Raw genomic sequence first — 20,422 nt, 5'->3', positions numbered from 1 at the left:
TGAGTGAGTGAATGAGTGAGTGAGTGAGTGAGTGAATGAGTGGGTGAGTGAGTGAATGAGTGGGTGAGTGAGTGATAGAGTGAATGAATGAGTGAGTGAGTGAGTGAATGAGTGGGTGAGTGAGTGATAGAGTGATAGAGTGAATGAATGAGTGAGTGAGTGAGTGAATGAGTGGGTGAGTGAGTGAATGAATGAGTGGGTGAGTGAGTGAATGACTGAATGAGTGAGTGAATGAATGAGTGAGTGATAGAGTGAAGGAATGAGTAAGTGATAGAGTGAATGAGTGAATGAGTGAGTGAGTGAGTGAGTGAATGAGTGAGTGATAGAGTGAATGAATGAGTGAATGAGTAAGTGATAGAGTGAATGAGTGAGTGAGTGAATGAGTAAGTGATAGAGTGAATGAATGAGTGAGTGAATGAGTGGGTCATAGAGTGAATGAATGAGTGAGTGAGTGAGTGAATGAGTGATTGATAGAGTGAATGAATGAGTGAATGAGTAAGTGATAGAGTGAGTGAGTGAATGAGTGATAGAGTGAATGAATGAGTGGGTGAGTGAATGAATGAGTGAGTGAGTGATAGAGTGATTGAATGAGTGAGTGAGTGAGTGAATGAGTGGGTGAGTGAGTGAATGAGTGAATGAGTGGGTGAGTGAGTGAATGAGTGATAGAGTGAATGAATAAGTGAGTGAGTGAATGAGTGGGTGAGTGAGTGAATGAATGAGTGGGTGAGTGAGTGAATTAGTGAATGAGTGAGTGAATGAGTGAGTGATAGAGTGAATGAGTGAGCGAATGAGTGAGTGATAGAGTGAATGAGTGAATGAATGAGTGAGTGAGTGAATGAGTGAGTGATACAGTGAATGAGTAAGTGATAGAGTGAATGAATGAGTGAGTGAGTGAGTGAATGAGTAAGTGATAGTGAGTGAATGAGTGAGTGATAGAGTGAATGAGTGAGTGAATGAGTAAGTGATAGAGTGAATGAATGAGTGAATGAGTGAGTGAATGAGTAAGTGATAGAGTGAGTGAATGAGTAAGTGATAGAGTGAATGAATGAGTGAGTGAGTGAGTGAATGAGTAAGTGATAGAGTGAGTGAATGAGTGAGTGAGTGAGTGAGTGAATGAGTGATAGAGTGAGTGAATGAGTGAGTGAGTGAGTGAATGAGTAAGTGATAGAGTGAATGAATGAGTGAGTGAGTGAATGAGTAAGTGATAGAGTGAGTGAATGAGTGAGTGAATGAGTGAGTGAATGAGTAAGTGATAGAGTGAGTGAATGAGTGAGTGAATGAGTAAGTGATAGAGTGAGTGAATGAGTGAGTGAGTGAGTAAGTGATAGAGTGAATGAATGAGTGTGAGTAAGTGATAGAGTGAGTGAATGAGTGAGTGAGTGAATGAATGAGTAAGTGATAGAGTGGGTGAGTGAGTAAATAAGTGGTACCAGTAGAGTGAGTGAGTGAGCAAGTGGTAGAATGAGTGAGTGAGTGAGTGAGTGAGTGGGTGAGTGAGTAAATAAGTGGTACCAGTAGAGTGAGTGAGTGAGCAAGTGGTAGAATGAGTGAGTGAGTGAGTGAGTGAGTGGGTGGCATTCCCTCTGCCCTGCCCTGACCAGCTCAACAAAACCTGCCTCGGCTGCCCTGTAGATTGCCTCCTTGGTGATCTGGTCGGAGGTGATGGGGAGCTTCTGCAGTGCCTCGATGACCGCCTCCACCCACTGCGTGTGCTCCTCCTGCGGCAGAGGCTCCAGCAGCTGACACAGGTAGCTTGCCACGTCGCTGTTTGGGAGAGGCAGGAAAGAGCGGAGTTACGGGAGTCCTTTTGTTGTTTTGTTTAGCTACGGTAAAGGAAGCAGGTCAAGGGCAATAATAAATAAGAAAATAAAGCTTGCTAGACGCTGCCCCAACAAGAGAAAAATGAACGAGGGGTCAGGAAAAAGGTCAATTTCGGAAAGGAAAGAGCGGAGTGAGTTACCAGAAGTCCATTTTTTGTTTTTGTTTTTTTACAGGAAGGGAGGCAACTTAACCCTTATACCCCGTGATAAAATGAGTGGACGGTTTTAAGTTACGTACGTACATAAAAACGGGTGACTAATGTTAGTAGGTGTTCCCTTGCTTACCTTAGTGTTCATTCAAATTATTGTAACAAATGCTGGGACAATTATATATCATCTGAAGGCTTAGAGGTTGGTCTTTGCTATGGTATAATGATAAATGAACAAATGGAGCTTATATAATCCTCTAGATGGTAAACCTCCAGTATCACCTCACACTCGTCATCTGACATCACCCTTATCTAGGTCAATAAGAAGACAAAAAAACAATTCTCACGTATTGTCATGTATCATATCATGTGCCTGAAATACTTATTTACTCATGGAAATACATATATATCTGCTATCTTGCCTAGAAATGGGTAAGAAAATGATAAAATACACCACACATCGCGACCGTGTACTCACTGCGGGAAAATCTGGAGCCCGAATACAACATAACAAATCCTTGTAAAAGCTGGGACGTGATTGGCCAGGCATCCAGCATGTTGGAAAAAAGGGCCAATGACAGGGCTTGATGTATGACGCATAGCCTCAAGCATAAACAGTGTGTCATAAAATGATCGATCGTGGCGTGACGGAGACTAACATAAAAGCCATGATCATGCCTGACGGGGTATAAGGGTTAAGGGCAAAAAAACATAAAAGAACATAAAAATAGCTTACCAGACACTCCTCTGACAAAAGTAAGGAAACAAGAGGCCAGAAGATGGCCAATTTTGGAAAGGAAAGAGCGGAGTGAGTTACAGGAATCCTTTTTCTTTGTTGTTGTTTTTAACAGGGAGGCAACTTAAGGGTAAAAAAACATTAAAGAACAAAAAAAATAGCCCGCCCGACACTCCTCCGACAAAAGAAAAAACAAGAGGCCAGAAGAGAGGCCAATTTTGGAAAGGAAAGTGCAAAGTGAGGTCAAGGAAGTTTTTTTTTTACAAAGGAAGAGTAGAAAAAAAAGGTTAATCTAGCCAACAACTGCTTCTAATATAGTGAAAAAATAGCATGGGTACTGCATAGGATACTTCTTTTGCTTCACATCTGTGAAGGTTTTAGTTACTGGTCGTACCAATTTACTGCATAAACGGCTTGATTATGTGGGGGGCCTTGAACATTTCTAAGTACAGTGTTGTTGTTTGACTCGACAGCTTCCTGGGCAGACTGAGCCTCTTAGCTGCCTTATACTACACCACAGAAACTAGTTCCTAAGTCAGTAATATCCAGAACGCGCATGGATCATAACGATTTCGGACAAAAAACGGTCTTTTAAGAGTTCTACGTTTTTTTCTTCCATATGTTAAAGCAACTAATGCCGCAGCTATTTGTATTTTCTAATTTTAAAGGAACACATTCATGAAATTTTACTACGCGAGGGTGTATCAGTGGTGGCACCTATAGGCAGGTTCCTGAAGTCAGTTGTTTTCAAGCCGCCAAAATGGATGGAAAGCCCGACACTCACTCCCTTAAAACATCAGTCTACTTCACCTCTCGGTAAGTGTTAACTGAGTATTTAACCTCTTTATTGGTATGCATGTAGGTTGACAAAAGGACCGACTACTATCCCATTACTGGGTCCAACAGTGACACGGGCGTGTCACGTGCGCTTTGTGAGTCACGGTCGCATGAAGCTATGACAAGCACGTGTCAGAAAACAAACGGATATTGTTCAACGTGCGATACTTATAGTTGATATATAGCATATATCATATGATATAGCATATATAGTTGATATGTAGCAGTCGGTAGGTCACTCCCGGCTCAGTTAACAGCAGGAGCGTCAGGGCTGGATGACAGCTGTCACAAATGTTTTATTTTGTGCCCCAAAGTACTTGGTAACAATGATCTAGCATCATCTTACAAGAAGTGGATGGGTTAACCGTCAGTACTGTACCACTTGTAATTATAAAACATGACATTTACCAAATTACTCGACTATGGATTGGGGCGGCGGCGGTGGGCGGGTGGGGGATCTACTACGCTGACCATCCAATTACACGCCCAACACTCGTCAACAGACCCGCTGCGGCGGCTGCTAGGTTATATTGGAATCGATTACAAGAATGTACGTTAGGGACTTTCCTTACTTTAGAGACTAGGGAATTTTCCCTATTTTAGGGATTTTTGTAGGGACATTTTGGAAGCCCATTTTTCAGTGATTTAGCCTTCCACCACCAAAACCACGGTTCCCTACAGGGATTAATCGAGCGCATCATACATGTGAGTGGGGTCGAGGGGGCGAAACCCCCAGTTAGCTGCCAGGTCTCAAAGTTTGGTTGGGGTACTTTAAGAGGGGGGTCCAGGGGGGGACAGCCCCCCTTGGTTAGCAGGGGGGTCGACGTAAGGTTATGTAAAGTTCGGTTAGAGTAGTTTAAATATGCTCACCCACCCTAAAGAACCGATTTCGAGTGCATCATACATGTGTGGGGGTTAGCGACGGTACGATTGTTTAGAGATTAGCCCATGCATGTGTGATTTTACATTTGGTATTTTCCTAAATTTCGAGAAGAGGAAATTTCCGTAATTTAGGGATTATTCTAGGGATATTTTGGAAGCCCATTTTTCAGTGATTTTGTTTTCCCCCAACAACCCCGGTTCCCCACAGGTCCCCAGGCTTGTGTTGGGGGTAGGGGGGGCTGGGGTGGTGGAGGGGGAGTAGTTGTTCCCTAGTTTTACAAAAAGAAAAAAAAGAAAAAAGAAAAAAAAAAGCTAGTCTATGTTCCCACACAAGGTAAAGAGTGGCGGAAAGAGAGGTCAGTTCCGAGTGCTCTTTCTCAGTTTTCGTTGCAGTGACGGCAGCAGACCAAGGGCAGAAAATAAAGAGGAACAAAAAATCCTGCTGATCACTGCTCCTGTATAAAGAAGTATAGAGGAGTGGCCACAAGAGAGGTCAGTGTCCGGTGAAGTGTCTTAATGTTCCTCTCCTTGTTAATGTGATGTTAGGTTAGGTTAAGACGACGCGCGCTGGGCAAAAATAAACTTGGCGAATCTAACCAAACTAACTCTAACCTAATGTCTGCACTCCTCCCTCTATGCCGACTTTGTCTCATATGATAACAATAAAATAAAATAGTAATAAAGAAGAGAAGAGGAAGAAGGAGAAAAAGGAGGAAGAGGAGGAATAAGAAGGAGAAGGAGAAGATAACAATAAAAAAATAATAATAAAGAAGGAAGAGAAGAAGAGGAAGAAGGAGGAGGAGGAATAAGAAGGACAAGAAAAAGAAGAAAGAGAAGAATACAAAGAAAAAGAAGGAGAAAAAGACGAAATGAAGAAGAAGATTAAGAAGAAGAAGCAAAGGGGAACATTAATAAGGAGAAAGAGGATAAGAACAAGAAGAAAAAAAAAAGAGGAAAAGAAGTGAAGAAGATTAAGAAAAAGGATAAGAAGCAGAAGAGGAATAATAAAAAGGAGAAGAAAAAGGAGGAGGCAGAGAAGAATGAGAAGAAGGAGGAAGTGGAGAAGAAGAAAAAGGGAACTGTTGATGAAGAAAAAGAAGAACAAAACTAACAACCTTTACCTCCGCAAGTTCAGTGCGTACAGCTTAAAGAACCGCATCATCTCACTCTTCTGCGCCAAAGTCCTGTTCTCGGCCATGGTGGGGGGAGATCGGGGTCTTGGGGTTATATATCGCTTCTGAGGGCGTCACTCCTTCCTTTATAGCCTTTAATTATCTTGTTCTTCTGGGATGTTTTAGGGGGCTGGTCAGGCCATAATTAATTCTTACGAGTTAGTCAAGGTCATTTATTCTTCTTCTGGAGACCCCTGGAGCTTTGTAGCGCTTCTGAGGCCGTCACTTCTTGATCTCCTTCCTTTACGACCTTTAATTATCTTTTTCTTCCTCTGGGGTGTTTTAGGGGGCTGTTTAGGCCTTACGAGTCAGTCAAGGTCCTTCTTTTTGAGGCCCCTGGCGCTACGTATCGCTTCTAAGGTCGTCACTCCTTGATCTTCCTTCCTTTACGACCTTTAATTATCTTCCTGTTCTTCCTCTGGGGTGCTTTAGGGGTCTGTTCAGGCTATTATCCTCCTCGCCGCCCCGCCACTCAAGGGTTTGTTTGTAAACATTGGGATTTGGCGCCAACGTCCTCATCATACTAACGTACTTAGCACACTGCATTTCCTGGTTTCAGACCCCAAAACAGTCGCATCCACACAGCTAACGATATTTATTTATACTACTTGTTGAAATCGTCGATTACTGAGGCTTCCTTGCGGTAATGTTGGGCCAGAAACTGGAATATGCAGTATTGTTCTGAGTACGACAATCTGGTGACGCTGGATTGGCGGGAGTCGCGCAAGGCCTTGCTCTTGCTCCAAGAAGAAATGATGAAGATGAAGATTGAATGGACGCGAGGGAAGAAGGGCGACGTCAGCTTCATCGACATGGACGGAGTCCTGAGGGGAGATGCAGCGTTCGACGTGGATGGCGTGCACCTGAGCGGCAACGGGAACAGGAGGATGGGGGAGCGCCTGCGTGAATGGGTGCGGATGAAGTCACTGTATGCAGTGGGGACAGTTTGAACGGGTATAAATGACCTAGCACGGAGGAGTGGATACACAACCCAGGCAAGTGAAAGTATGAAGATTGGATGTTTGAATGTGAGAGGTTGGGGTGTGGGCAAACTTGAGGACATGAGTAAGGAACTGGATGAATGGAAGTATGATATAATAGGCTTGACTGAGACACACCTGAGAGGTGACGTGCAGACTGAGGGGAGTGAGTATGTGATGATTGGGAAGGGGCGAAAGAAACAGGAGACTATGGGAGGAGGCGTAGCCTTCCTCCACCGCAAAAATGAGAATCTGAAGGTGGAAGAGCTAGATGTAGGTAACAGTGCTAGCAGTGAAGATGTATTGGCCGTGAGTGTGGAATGCAAGAATAAAAAGGGCAGACTAGAAAGAGTAGTTATGGTTGTTGTGTATATGACTGTAGAAGGTGAAAGAGCAGTAAGGGAAAACAGGGGAAAGTACAATATTCTTAGAAAAGTTGTGAGAGAGCATGCAGGAGAGAGAGTGATTGTTATGGGTGACATGAATGCACATACAGGTATGTTAGGTGAACGTATAAATCGGAATGGAGAAATGCTAGCTGAGTTTGTAAGTGAAATGAACTTAGAGAACCTGAATGAAACTCTGGCTGAGGGACGTGTGACCTGGAGTGCAAGAAATCAGGAGTCTGCGATTGATTATGTACTGGTAAATGGGAGAATGCGCGAATGTGTGTCTCGTATGTGGATAGATGAAGAGGGAATGATTGATATTGTGTCTGACCATAATATGTTGACCGTGGAGTGCGGGCTGAAAGGTAGAAATGAAATGAAAGAAAAGGACAGGAAGAAGAAGTGGAGACTGAGAGATGTAGGGTGGGAAAATTTTCAGGTAGACTTGAGTGAAAGAAATTGGGAGCTGGGTAGTTTGAATGATGTGGACGCTTTGAATGAAAGGCTCGTAGAGAATGTGAGAGGAGCTGCAGTCCAACATGTAGGGTATGTGAGAACGAATGGTAGAAAGCGTGTAAGGAAACCGTGGTGGAACGATGATATTGGGACAGCTAGGAAAGAACGAAAGAGACTAAATAGACTGTGTAGACGAATGAGGAGAAGGAGGCAAGAAAGCGAAGAAGCTGAGGGTGAATACCAGAATGCATGGGAAAGCTACGTGAGACACCAACGACTGACAAAGCGAAAGATCATGAGTGCAAAGGTTCAGTGTGAAAGAAGTGTGATTCATACCCTTAGAGATATAGGGCTTGAGGGAGGTCGTGAGTGGTATAGATTCCTGAGAGGTGAGAGGATGAGTGACAGTGAGAATGTGGAAAGTCTGAAGGTGAATGGTGAAAAAATTACAGATAAGGAGAAAATGAGGGAGTCAATTAGGGAATTTTGGGAAGAAATAGGAGTAGGGGAAGTATTTGGGGTGAGAGAAGGATGTGTAACTATGGAGAGGAAAGATGCAAATGAGCTGAATGAAAGGATCAGTAGGGAGGAGGTTGAGAGATGTGTGAAAAGACAGAAGAATGGTAAGGCTGCAGGACCAGATGAGATCCCGTATGAGTTGTATAAAAATGGAGGTGAGGCTGTGATTGAGAGGATGACTGAGTTATTCAACCAGGTATGGGAAGAAGAGAGTGCCAAGTAAATGGAATGAATGTAGAGTGACTCTGATCCACAAGGGCGGGCATAAGAGTAAGCAGGAATTAAAGAACTATAGGCCAATCTCTCTGGTAAACTCAATAGGAAAAATCTTTAGTGCTGTGTTGAATGAAAGGTTGTGTAAATGGATTGAGAGTGCCAGGGTGCTGGGTGAGGAACAGAACGGATTCCGAGTGGACAGGCGAGCAGAAGATAATATGTTTGTTGTAAATGAGCTGATTGAAAGGAAAAGAGAGAGGGAGGAAACTGTACTTAGGCTTCCTAGATATAGAGAAAGCTTATGACAGGGTGAATAGAGATGTGTTATGCAGAGTGCTTGAAAAGTTGGGCTGAGTGATAAGATTGTTAACATAATTAGAAGTATGTATGTAGGTACAAGAGCAAAGTATAGACTAGGTGATCTAGAGACAGGTTGGGTGAAGAGTGAAAGAGGTGAGACAAGGCTGTATATTATCACCAACATTATTTAGTCTTTTCACAGAGGAATTAGCAGTCAGAATGAGGAGAATGAATGCAGGAGTGAGAATTGGAGAGGATAAAGTATGTGTTGTTGTATGCGGATGATGTGGTGGTTATGAGTGAGTCTGCTGAAGAACTACAGAGTCTCCGAGATGTGGTAGGGGTTATGGAAGGGATTTTGGGGTTAGGTTCAGTAGTGAGAAGAGCAAAGTAATGATAGTGAATAGGTCAGAGGATGAGAGAGAAACAACTTGGAGACTGGAAGGGGATGAGTTGGAACAGACGGAAGAATACAAGTATCTAGGGGTGTGGATGGAGGTAAATGGATGCGGCAGGGCCAAGAATGTAAAGATAAGTATGGCAAACCAGTGGGTAGGCCGTTTAGGGAGTGCAGCGAGGATGAGAGCGAGCAAGTATGATGTCATCCGTGAGGTTTGGAAGAGTGTGGCTGTCCCGAGCATTATGTATGGAATGGATGTGATGACATGGAATGACAGTGAGATAGAAAATTGGAAGTGGGGCAGAATAGGGTAGCAAGAATGGCACTGAATGCACCAAGGTATGCAGCAGTAGAGGCTCTTAGGGGGGACATGGGATGGAGCACGTTTAGGGAAAGACTAGTAAAGGCAACCTTGAGATATAAAGTGAGACTGGAACAAATGGAGGATGCAAGATTAGCAAGGAAAGTATACTTGTGGAGTATAAGAGATGGCAAATGGGCGAATAAATGTGGGCGAATGATAGACAAGAATGTTATGCTAAGTAGGTGGGTGTACCGACCCTTTGAAGATAGACAGAATGTGTTTGAATGGAGAATAACAAACAGAAATGGAGAGGGGTTTGAGTGGGATGTAAGAAAGTGGAAGAATGTGATAGATATGGCAGTTAAAGATGAGGGATTGAGCAAGTGGAAGAATGAGATGGAAAGAAAGGAAACTCTCGACTGGTATAGGGAGAAAGAGGCCCCAAAGTGTGAGGTGTGGTATGAGGGAAGCCTGGGAGGTGATCTTCTTTTCCGTGCTAGAGCGCAGTGTCTGGATGTGAATGCAAGGAACTATAGATGGTCTGAGTCCCGCAGCAAAGTATGCCAGATGTGTGACAGGGGTGTGGACGAGACTGTGCAGCATGTAGTGCTGGAATGCAAGAAGTATGACAGGGAGAGAACGAAGATGATGCATGTGTTTTTGAGCGAGATGGGACGTGATGTAAACGGGAGGACTGGAAGGGAGTGGATGGTGCTGCTGCTGGGGCTCAGTGGAGAGACGAGTGGACGAGTGATTGAGGCAGTGAAAGAGTTCTTGGAGGGCATGTGGCGTGAAAGATGTAGGGAATGATATCTTGCCCCGAGAACATTGACTTCCCGCATGTTTTGTTTTCTTTTCACAGGAGCTGCCGATATAAAGGCCTGGCTGGGGAGAAATCCCGAGCCACCTGTGACATCAAGATCAAGATCAAGATCTGCTGTACAGGTGACCCGTTGGAGAGTCAGGCCTTCGTATCGGCACACCCTGTAAAAATAAAACAACACAAGCAGTATCCATTACAAATCTTCCAATTCCCTATTTCTTGCACACCACATCTTTTCCAGAAAACTCTTCATGGCTTCTATAATTCTATCATTTGCTTCATCACTCAGTCCCAGCAGCAGCTCCTGCTCTTGCTCTTGCTGTACAGGTGAATGGAGAGGGGTTTGAGTGGGATGTAAGAAAGTGGAAGAATGTGATAGATATGGCAGTTAAAGATGAGGGATTGAGCAAGTGGAAGAATGAGATGGAAAGAAAGGAAACTCTCGACTGGTATAGGGAGAAAGAGGCCCCAAAGTGTGAGGTGTGGTATGAGGGAAGCCTGGGAGGTGATCTTCTTTTCCGTGCTAGAGCGCAGTGTCTGGATATGAATGCAAGGAACTATAGATGGTCTGAGTCCCGCAGCAAAGTGTGCCAGATGTGTGACAGGGGTGTGGACGAGACTGTGCAGCATGTAGTGCTGGAATGCAAGAAGTATGACAGGGAGAGAACGAAGATGATGCATGTGTTTCTGAGCGAGATGGGACGTGGAGTAAATGGGAGGACGGCAAGGGAGTGGATGGTGCTGCTGCTGGGGCTCAGTGGAGAGACGAGTGGACGAGTGATGGAGGCAGTGAAAGAGTTCTTGGAAGGCATGTGGCGTGCAAGATGTAGGGAATGATATCTTGCCCCGAGAACATTGACTTCCCGCATGTTTTGTTTTCTTTTCACAGGAGCTGCCGCTACAAAGGCCTGGCTGGGGAGAAATCCCGAGCCACCTGTGACATGAAGATCAAGGATGGCGCAAGACTGGCACGGAAGGTTTACTTGTGGAGTGTGCATGAGAGCAAGTGGATTAAGAACTGCATGAGAATGGTTGGTGACAGTGGTATGCGAGTCAGGTGGGTGAGCAGAGAGGAAGGGAGGCGTTTCTTTGAATGGAAGGTGACTGACAGGAACAGTGAGGGTCTACGTAGATTTTCAATACACAGATCAGCAGTACACGGTCGTAAGGAAGGACAGAGCTGTACAGAATGCCCCGGGAGGAGGAGTGGCAATACTAGTGAAAAATTACCTGCCCATAGATTTAAGTTCAGTAACCAGTCTTGTTGACCACAATGCTCAAGAATCAGTTTGGTGTGAGTTAAATTAAAAAGCAAGGAGGGCAAAAACTTAGTACATAAGAACATAAGAACGCAGGAGTCTACAAGAGGCCGGTAGGCCTGTACGAGGCAGCTCCTTTGACCCTAAGCTCCCGTGTATCTAACCCCACCTAATATCGCTGTCCATGAATTTATCTAGTCTATTTTTGAATGTGACAATTGTATTGGCACTCACCACATGACTGCTAAGCCTATTCCATTCATCCAGCACCCTGTTTGTAAACCAATTTTTGCCTGTGTCCCTGTTGAATCTGAATTTATCCAGTTTAAACCCATTACTTCGTGTCCTACCCGGTTCTCTTACCAACAAAACCTTATGAATATCTCCCTTATTAAAGCCCTTCATCCATTTATAAACCTCGATCATGTCTCCACGCACGCACCCTTCGCCTTTCTAGAGAATGCAAGTTTAACTGTTTGAGTCTTTCCTCGTATGGCAAGTTTCTCAACCCCTGAATCATCTTAGTCATCCTCCTCTGCACCGATTCTAACATTTTGATATCCATTCTATAGTAAAGTGACCAGAACTGAACCGCATAGTCAAGATGAGGTCTAACTAATGCTAAATATAGTTTGAGGAAGACATCGGGGCTTCTGTTGCTTACGCTCCTTGAAATATATCCCAGTACTGGGAACTATTTATAGATCTCCTTCTTCAACAGCGGAAAACAATGATCTCATTTGTGATCTCATAAGGTTAAGTGAAGTTTATTCTGTAAATAGTCAAATATTAGTATGTGGAGACTTTAACTATGGAAATATTAACTGGGAGGAAAACAGAGTTATGGATCGAGGGTACTCAGGGTGCGGGACAAGCGACGAACTTCTTGGAAGCAGTGAACGATAACTTTTGGACGCAGAACACAGAGGAATGGACACATTTAAGGGACACAGACCATCCATCCAGACTTGACCTTGTGTTTACCAAGACAGCAAACGAAATGAGTGAAGTAAAATACCTTGCACCACTAGCTAGGATTAAGCATGCCTTTCTGTGTTTCAACATCACCGCAGGTTCAAGACCAAGGGAGCAAGAGGACTGTACATGGAAACTTAACTTTTATAAAGCGGATAATGAGAAGATGAAAGACTTGTTTCGGGAAATACATAAAACACCCACGAAGAAGAAGAAGAAGCGAAGGCCTGACTCTCCAACGGGTCACCTGTACAGCAAGAGCAAGAGCAAGAGAGCACACGCCGCATCCCTTCTGGCCCTGCCCAACCAGCCCCCTAAAACACCCCAGAAGAAGAAGACGACGAAGGCTCCACACCCACGGGCCAGCGCTGGGGACCTGCTGGCCAGCGACACCCTCAGCCCCAACACTGCCAGGACAACACCTCCACCACCGCCGCCGGGAAGTCTTAACCTTCTCATGCAGCAGAAGTAGGTAAGCTGTCCTGCACAAGACAGGCCGCCCTCCACTCATAAGAACATAAGAACATAGGAAACTGCAAGAGGCCGGGTGGCCTACACAGGGCAGCTCCAGAATCCCCCCCACTACTCACGATGGGTGAGGTGTAGTTACAGGGGTTACAGGTAGAGGCTTGATCCTCGTTATACCGGCGGTACTAGGCACGCATCCAGTACCCCGTCACCCTACTGCACCCACACCTCACTGCCACCTGTCGTCCTCGTCCATGTAGCTATCCAGTCTACTCTTAAAACAAGCCACTGTCCCTGCACTAACTATGTGATTGCTGAGTCTATTCCATTCCCCACCACCCTATTACTAAACCAATGCTTGCCTATATCTCTCCTAAATCTATACTTTTCTAATTTAAATCCATGGTTAAGATTCGTTTTAGGTCCGTGCCAGTATCTCATTACCTACCTTATGAAACATCAGTATCTCTTCATATATCCTTTCGGCAAAACTTAAGAATAACCACTACAAACCAATATTCGTAGTAATTTAGCACGTGAAAGAATTATCATTATAATGCATTTTCGTATACGTTTTACCTTGGGGAGGGGCCAGTGGTGCAAGCCTCTTTAATTATAGAGTTAGGTGGCTTGGATTTTCTAAGTCCATTGTTATTGTTTCACAACCGCCTCTATACACAGACTGAGCCTCATACCTGCCTTGCAGTGCACCCTACAAACTAGTTCCTAAGTCAGTAATATCCAAAATGCGCATGGATTATAACAATTTCGGACAAAAAAACGGTCTTTTAAGAGTTTTACGTTATTTTTTTCTCTATATTAAAGCAACTAATGCCGCAGCTATTTGTATTTTCTAATCCATTCGTAAAATATTACTACGCGAGGGTATCAGCGGCGGCACCTAACGGTGGGTTCCTGAAGTCAGTTGTTTTCAAGCCGCCATAATGGATGGAAGGCCCGACACTCACTCCCTCAAAATATCAGTCTACTTTACCTTTCGGTAAGTGTTAACTGAGTATTTAACCTCTTTATTGGTGTGCATTTAGGTTGACAAAAGGACCGATTACTATCCCAGTACTGGTCCAACAAAGACACGGGCGTGTCATGTGTCACATATGGTGTGACAAGCACGTGTCAGAAAGCAAACGGATATTGTTCAATGCGAGATACTTTTAGTGGAGTTTGAGTAAAATGGAGGCCAGGGTCATACGTAGCAGTCGGTAAGTCACTCCCGCGTCAATTAACAGCAGGAGCGTCAGTTCGATCTGGATGACAGCTGTCACAAATCTGTTTCATTTTGTACCTTAAACTACTCGGTAAAAATTATCTAGCATCAACTTACAAGAAGTGGACGGGTTAACCATCAGTATTGTACCATATGTAATTATTTAACATGACATTTCCCAAGAGTTGCTCGACTACGATTGGGGTGGTGGGTGGGGTTCAACTACGCTGACCATCCAATTGCACGCCCTACACTCGTCAACAGACCCGCTGGCGGCTGCTACGTTATATAGGAATAGATTAAAAGAGTATACGTTAGGGAATTTCCTTTCTTTAGAGACTAGGGATTTTTCCCGATTTTGGGGATTTTTGTAGGGACATTTTGAAAGCCCATTTTTCAGTGATTTGGCCGTCCACCACCAAAACCACTGTTCCCTACAGGGATTAATCGAGCTAACGACCACCAAAACCACAGCTTCCTAAAGGGATTAATCGAGCTAACGCCGCCGCCGCAAAATAGCTCGCATTCATTACCTGCCGTATGAAGCATCACTAGGTCTTCATATATTTTTTTTCTACAAACGTTTGGTTAGCGACGGTACGCTTGGTTAGCAACGGTGCGCTTGGTTAGCGTTGGTATGCTTGGTTAGCGATGGTACGCTTGGTTAGCGATGGTACGCTTGGTTAGCGATGGTACGCTTGGTTAGCGATGGTACGCTTGGTTAGCGATGGTATGCTTGGTTAGCGACTAGCCCACGCATGTGAGACCAGGTCCACCACGCGTGGTTATTTTTTTTTTTTTAGAACACGCAGCCCAACGGCTGCCGTGCTGAGGGCCGGGTATATCCTGGGCTTGATCAGCCCGAGTCCCGGATGACCTTGAGTCATGGCTCAGGGCTGTTTTGGGGTGGTTAGCGATGGTATGATTGGTTAGCGATTAGCCCACGCATGTGAGTATACAGTATACGGTAGGGATTTTCCTTACTTTCGAGACTAGGGAATTTTTCCTGATTTAGGGATTTTTCTAGGGAAATTTTGGAAGGCCATTTTTCAGTGATATGGGCTCCCCCCCCCCAATACCCCGGTTCCCCACAGTTCCCCAGGCTTGTCTTGGGGGATTGGGGGGGCTGGGGTGGTGGAGGGGGTGGAGTGGTGATTCTTAAGATATACCGATTCGTATTAGGTCCGTGCCAGTATCTCATAATCTACTTTAAGAAACCTCAGTATCTCTTCATATATCTTTTCTACAAACCTTCAACAGGAGTGGTGATTCTTAAGATTTACCTAGTTTAAATATGCTCCCCGACCCTAAACCCTCTGCGAGCTATTTTACGGCTGCGGCGGCTGGAGCGTCGCCGCGGCCAGCACCAGGAGGCGACGCGCTTCCGTAAACATTATCCCCTATTTTCAAGAGTAAAAAAAAAAGTCCTTAAATTGGATTTTCAAAGCGTTTCCATGACTGTTGAAGGTTTGTAGAAAAGGGTAAATCTTAAGAATCACCACTCCTGTTGAAGGTTTGTAGAAAAGATATATGAAGAGATACTGAGGTTTCTTAAAGTAGATTATGAGATACTGGCACGGACCTAATACGAATCTTTACCCTATCCAGTCTACTCTTAAAACAAGCTATCGTCCCTGCATTAACTATGTGATTGCTGAGTCTATTCCATTCCCCCACCACCCTATTACTAAACCAATGCTTGCCTATATCTCCTAAATCTATACTTTTCTCATTTAAATCCATTACTGCGAGTTCTATCCTGCTGGCTAATTCTCAGTACTTTACTTATATCGCCTTTGTTGTAACCCTTGACCCATTTGAATACTTCTATCAGATCTCCCCGCACTCTTCGGCTCTCTAGTGAATGTAAGTTTAGATGTTTCAGCCTATTTTGATATGGGAGGTTCCTCAGCCCCTGAATCATCTTGGTCATCCTCCTCTGAACTGATTCTAGCAAGTTGATGTCCATTCTGTAGAGGCAGCTCCTTTGACCCTAAGCTCCCGTGTATCTAACCCCACCTAATATTGCTGTCCATGAATTTATCTAGTCTATTTTTGAATGTGACAATTGTATTGGCACTCACCACGTGACTGGTAAGCCTATTCCACTCATCCACCACCCTGTTTGTAAACCAATTTTTGCCTGTGTCCCTGTTGAATCTGAATTTATCCAGTTTAAACCCATTACTTCGTGTCCTACCCGGTTCTCTTACCAACAAAACCTTATGAATGTCTCCTTTATTAAAGCCCTTCATCCATTTATAAACCTCGATCATGTCTCCATGCACCCTTCGCCTTTCTAGAGAATGCAAGTTTAACTGTTTGAGTCTTCCCTCGTATGGCAAGTTTCTCAACCCCTGAATCATCTTAGTCATCCTCCTCTGCACCGATTCTAACATTTTGATATCCATTCTATAGTAAGGTGACCAGAACTGAACCGCATAGTCAAGATGAGGTCTAACTAATGCTAAATATAGTTTGAGGAAGACTTCGGGGCTTTTGTTGCTTACGCTCCTTGAAATAAATCCCAGTACCCTATTTGCTCGATTTCTAGCTTGAATGCATTGTGCCCTTGGACGGAGATCAGAGCTCACTAAGACCCCTAAATCCCTCTCGCACCCAGACCTGCTTTTGAGAGTGTCATTTAAGCAATAGTTATGTGAGGGGTTGTTCCTACCTACAGTCAGAATACTGCACTTCCCTACATTGAACTCCATCTGCCATTTATCCACCCAGTCATACAATCTGTTGAGTTCACCCTGGAGAATACTAGCGTCCTGATCCGACTCAATTACTCTACCAATCTTGGTATCATCTGCAAATTTACTAACATCACTACCATAGCTGGGCACGATAACAGAAAACCTTATTCCCGATAACCGATAACTGATAATGAAAACCTTAACGGTGATAACCGATATTCGTTAAATGGAGACACAAATATAGGCGATAACCGATACCCGATATAAATCCACAATTCCGATACTAGCTTGTGATAAGTCCGATAGGCGAAAACGATACTATATTGATATTTCAAATAAAAAACATAGATGAATTCAAATTTTCATTATCCGTATTTTAGAAAACTTACAAAACCTGAAAACCACACGTTGACACGTACATATGGACGGTAATACTAGAAACGCCTGAACCGGTGTTGTGTTATTTGGCGTCCCCACCGTCAAAAGCTGGCGCTTTTGTTTACAAACACTGGTCGCTCGTGAACTGCGCATGCTCAGACCAGCAAGCGTAGACCTGTACAGTCTCACAAAGCTTTAAACCGTAATTAAGAGTTGCTGGAAGGCTGAATCAGACATACAGTACCATTACATCTCGCTGTTTCTAGAACGACACTCGATCTGTACGAGTTGTATTTATATGTACAGAGTGTCGTTCTAGAAACAGCGAGGATGGTGGTGATCTATGTTTAATTCAGCTTTCCAGCAACTCTTAATGTGTTAAAAAGCTTTGTGAGACTGTACAGGTCTACACTTACTGGTCTGAGCATGCGCAGTTCACGAGAGACCAGTGTTTGTAAACAAAAGCGCCAGCTTTTGACGATGGGACACCAAATAACACAACACCGGGTGCCTTCAATACCATGGCATGCTCACAAACGAATATGGAATATCAAATTTGAGGCAGTGAATAATCATTCTGGGGGCAAAGTTAAATGATTTTTCTCTTTAACATATTCCTTTTTTGAGTAACATAAAAAATAACCTAGTGTTTTAATTTTGATGATCTAAGTATGAAATCTCTTCACCGAAATATTTCATGTTCCGAAGTTTTTTCATACAACACCGGGCCACGCATGCACAGTAGGGAGACAACGTTTTTTTTTTTCTGAGGTGGAAAAAAGTAGCGATTATTGCTAGTTTGCTTACAAAAGTAACGAAGATACCGATATATATTTAAATAAGTAGCGGATGGCCGATAACCCGACTTTGTTATCAGTGATAAAGTATCAAGATAACTTATCGCGATAACGCCCACCTATGATCACTACTAATTCCTGTATCTAAGTCATTGATATAAATAATAAACAAAAGTGGACCTAATACCGAACCTTGTGGGACCCCACTCGTAACACATCCCCAGTCAGATCTTTTACCATTGATTTGCACTCTTTGCTTCCTATTGCTAAGCCACGCCTTGACCCAGTTCAAAACTTTACCCTTTACTCCGTGAGCCTGTAATTTAAGCAACAGTCGTTGGTGAGGAACTTTGTCAAACGCTTTACTAAAATCAAGATAGATTACATCATAATTTTCATCTCTGTCAACTGCCTCAAATACTTTATTGTAGAAGGACAAGAGATTGGTGAGGCATGACCTACCTTTTGTGAACCCATGCTGCGAGTCGTGAATTAAGCTACGTTTCTCTAAATGCTCCCGAATGTTCCTGGCTATTATGGACTCCAGCATCTTCCCTATAACCGATGCTAAGCTAATTGGGCGATAGTTTGAAGCAACTGACCTGTCCCCCTTTTTGAAAAAATCGGCGTCACATTAGCTACTTTCCATAGGATCGGCACATAGCCAGTATTTACCGACATCTCAAAGATGTCGGTTAGTGGGTCACTGAGTACATCATCTAATTCCTTTAATACCCTCGGAAATATCCCGTTAGGACCTGGTGACTTGTTCTTCTTAAGCTTATCTATCTCATCCTGAACTACTTGCCTGGTAATGATCATATCCCTCAACTTATCGCCATCCCCGCCCTCGTACACCTGAACCCTTTCCGGTATAGTCGTTCGATCCCCCTGTGTGAATACTGAAAGGAAGTAGTCGTTCAACAATGTGCTCATATTTTCGTAATTTTCTACTAGCTCCCCTGTGTTTGTTTTCATCGGTCCAATTTTCTACCCTGTTTTTGTTATATACATCTGAAAGAAGCCCTTAGCATTACTTTTCGCCTCATTTGCTACTTTGATCTCATAGTTCCTTTTTGCTATCCTGGTGTTTTTCTTAACTAATCTAGATAGTTCGACGTACCGGCCCCTGAGATGTGTTTCACCATTCTTTATTTTCTGATAAATTCCCTTCTTTAACCCAATCTCGTGTTTTAGTCCACGAGTCATCCACTTAGGATCGTTGTTTTCTTTTCTAAGTGTTCGCTGTGGTATATGCTGTCCTTGCCCCTCTACTATTACTCTAACTAAATTATTGTAAGACATTTCTACCTAGTTCTCCTGGCTCTCCAATCCGCAGTTCTGGCCCTCATGAATCCCTAAATTATCCCAGTTTACCCCTTCAAGATGTCTTCGAAGCCCCTCGTAATTTGCTCTTCTGAAATCTGGCACTAACACTGGGTTTGGTTCGCAGGTTACCGCCCAGTCTAAGCTAAAACGAACCGTTCTGTGATCACTATTTCCTAACTCTCCGCCCACCTCCAACTCACGTAGCAAGTTCCCATTATTGGTTAGGACTAAGTCTAATATGTTATCTCCTCTGGTAGGCTCAGTAACTACCTGCTTAAGGAAATTATCTTGTATAACTTCAAGAAAGTCCTCGCCTTCCAGGTCACCCACTAGGTCTTCCCAGTCTATATTCCTATAATTAAAGTCCCCCATTACGCAGACATTTCTACTCCTACTCGCCCTGCCAATCTCCTGTAGTAATATACTCGTGTCCTGCCTGTTAAGGCTGGGTGGCCTCCTAGAGTTAGTTTTTCTTTCCCTTTGTAAACGTCCACCCAAACTGATTCTGAATCCATGTTAGTTTTGACTGAATTGTCAACTAAACATTTAAGTGAGTCTTTAACATATAGCGCAACTCCACCCCCTTTCTGCCCCTTCTGTCTTTGTGAAACATCTGATAACCTGTTATTTCAAATTCTGATCTAAAATTTCTCTTGGCAGTGTCTATTCATGTCTCAGTAATCGCTATTATGTCAAAATTTTCTGAACAAGCTTCACCCCTTAGTAAGTCTATCTTGTTTCTGAGGCTCCTGCTGTTAGTATAGAAGATTCTTAGCCCGCCCTCTGTTACTCCCCTATAATTACTTCTAAGCTGCCTGGTTATATTATGAGCTAGATGTCCTCTTCCATTACTCCTTCCCCCCTCGCCTATACTAAAAAATCCCTCAGGGTACCAAGTGCTCGCTCAAGGGAGTCTGAGAGAGCCTTAACACCCTTGAACGTCAAGTGTATCCCATCACGGGCGTAGAGGGCGTCGTTGCCAAAGAAGAGGTCACAATTGTCGACGAACAGCCATTTGATGTTCCTAGCCTCATAGCACTGCACTTTTCAGGGTGGAACTCCAACAACCACTTCCCCGACCAATGTTGCTTCCTGTAGAGATCTTCCTGCAGTCTAACACAGTCCTCTCTCTTACCAGTTTGTCTGAAGACCTTTGTATCGTCAGCGTACAAAAATAATTCGCTGTTGAGTACTACATCTGGTAGATCATTTATGTACGTAATGAACAACAGTGGTCCAAGCACTGAGCCTTGGGGCACTCCACTAGTAACCATTTGCCAGTCTGATTCTTCTCCATTTACTATAA

General features: G+C 43.8%; 1 protein-coding gene across 21 annotated transcripts in view; it reads left to right on the top strand.

The window, feature by feature from the left end:
* Window positions 1-20,422, top strand: part of LOC126984779 (DNA polymerase epsilon subunit 2-like) — a 124,136-nt gene that overhangs the window by 28,173 nt on the left and 75,541 nt on the right. For 17 of the 21 annotated variants that reach the window (XR_007737736.1, XR_007737733.1, XR_007737737.1 and 14 more), the window contains exon 6: window positions 12,316-12,685. The exons of the other annotated variants lie outside the window; for them this stretch is intronic. Coding sequence is in view for 5 of the 17 variants with exons in the window: in XM_050838858.1 (XP_050694815.1) it covers window positions 12,316-12,685 (370 nt within the window). In the remaining 12 variants the exon portion in view is untranslated. The remainder of the gene's footprint in view (window positions 1-12,315; window positions 12,686-20,422) is intronic. 21 annotated transcript variants of the gene reach the window in all.

Source organism: Eriocheir sinensis, chromosome 57 (genome assembly GCF_024679095.1).
Source record: "Eriocheir sinensis breed Jianghai 21 chromosome 57, ASM2467909v1, whole genome shotgun sequence".
Lineage (NCBI taxonomy): Eukaryota > Metazoa > Arthropoda > Malacostraca > Decapoda > Varunidae > Eriocheir > Eriocheir sinensis.
Note: the sequence above shows the minus strand (reverse complement) of the source record. Positions and strands in the feature narration are given on the sequence as shown.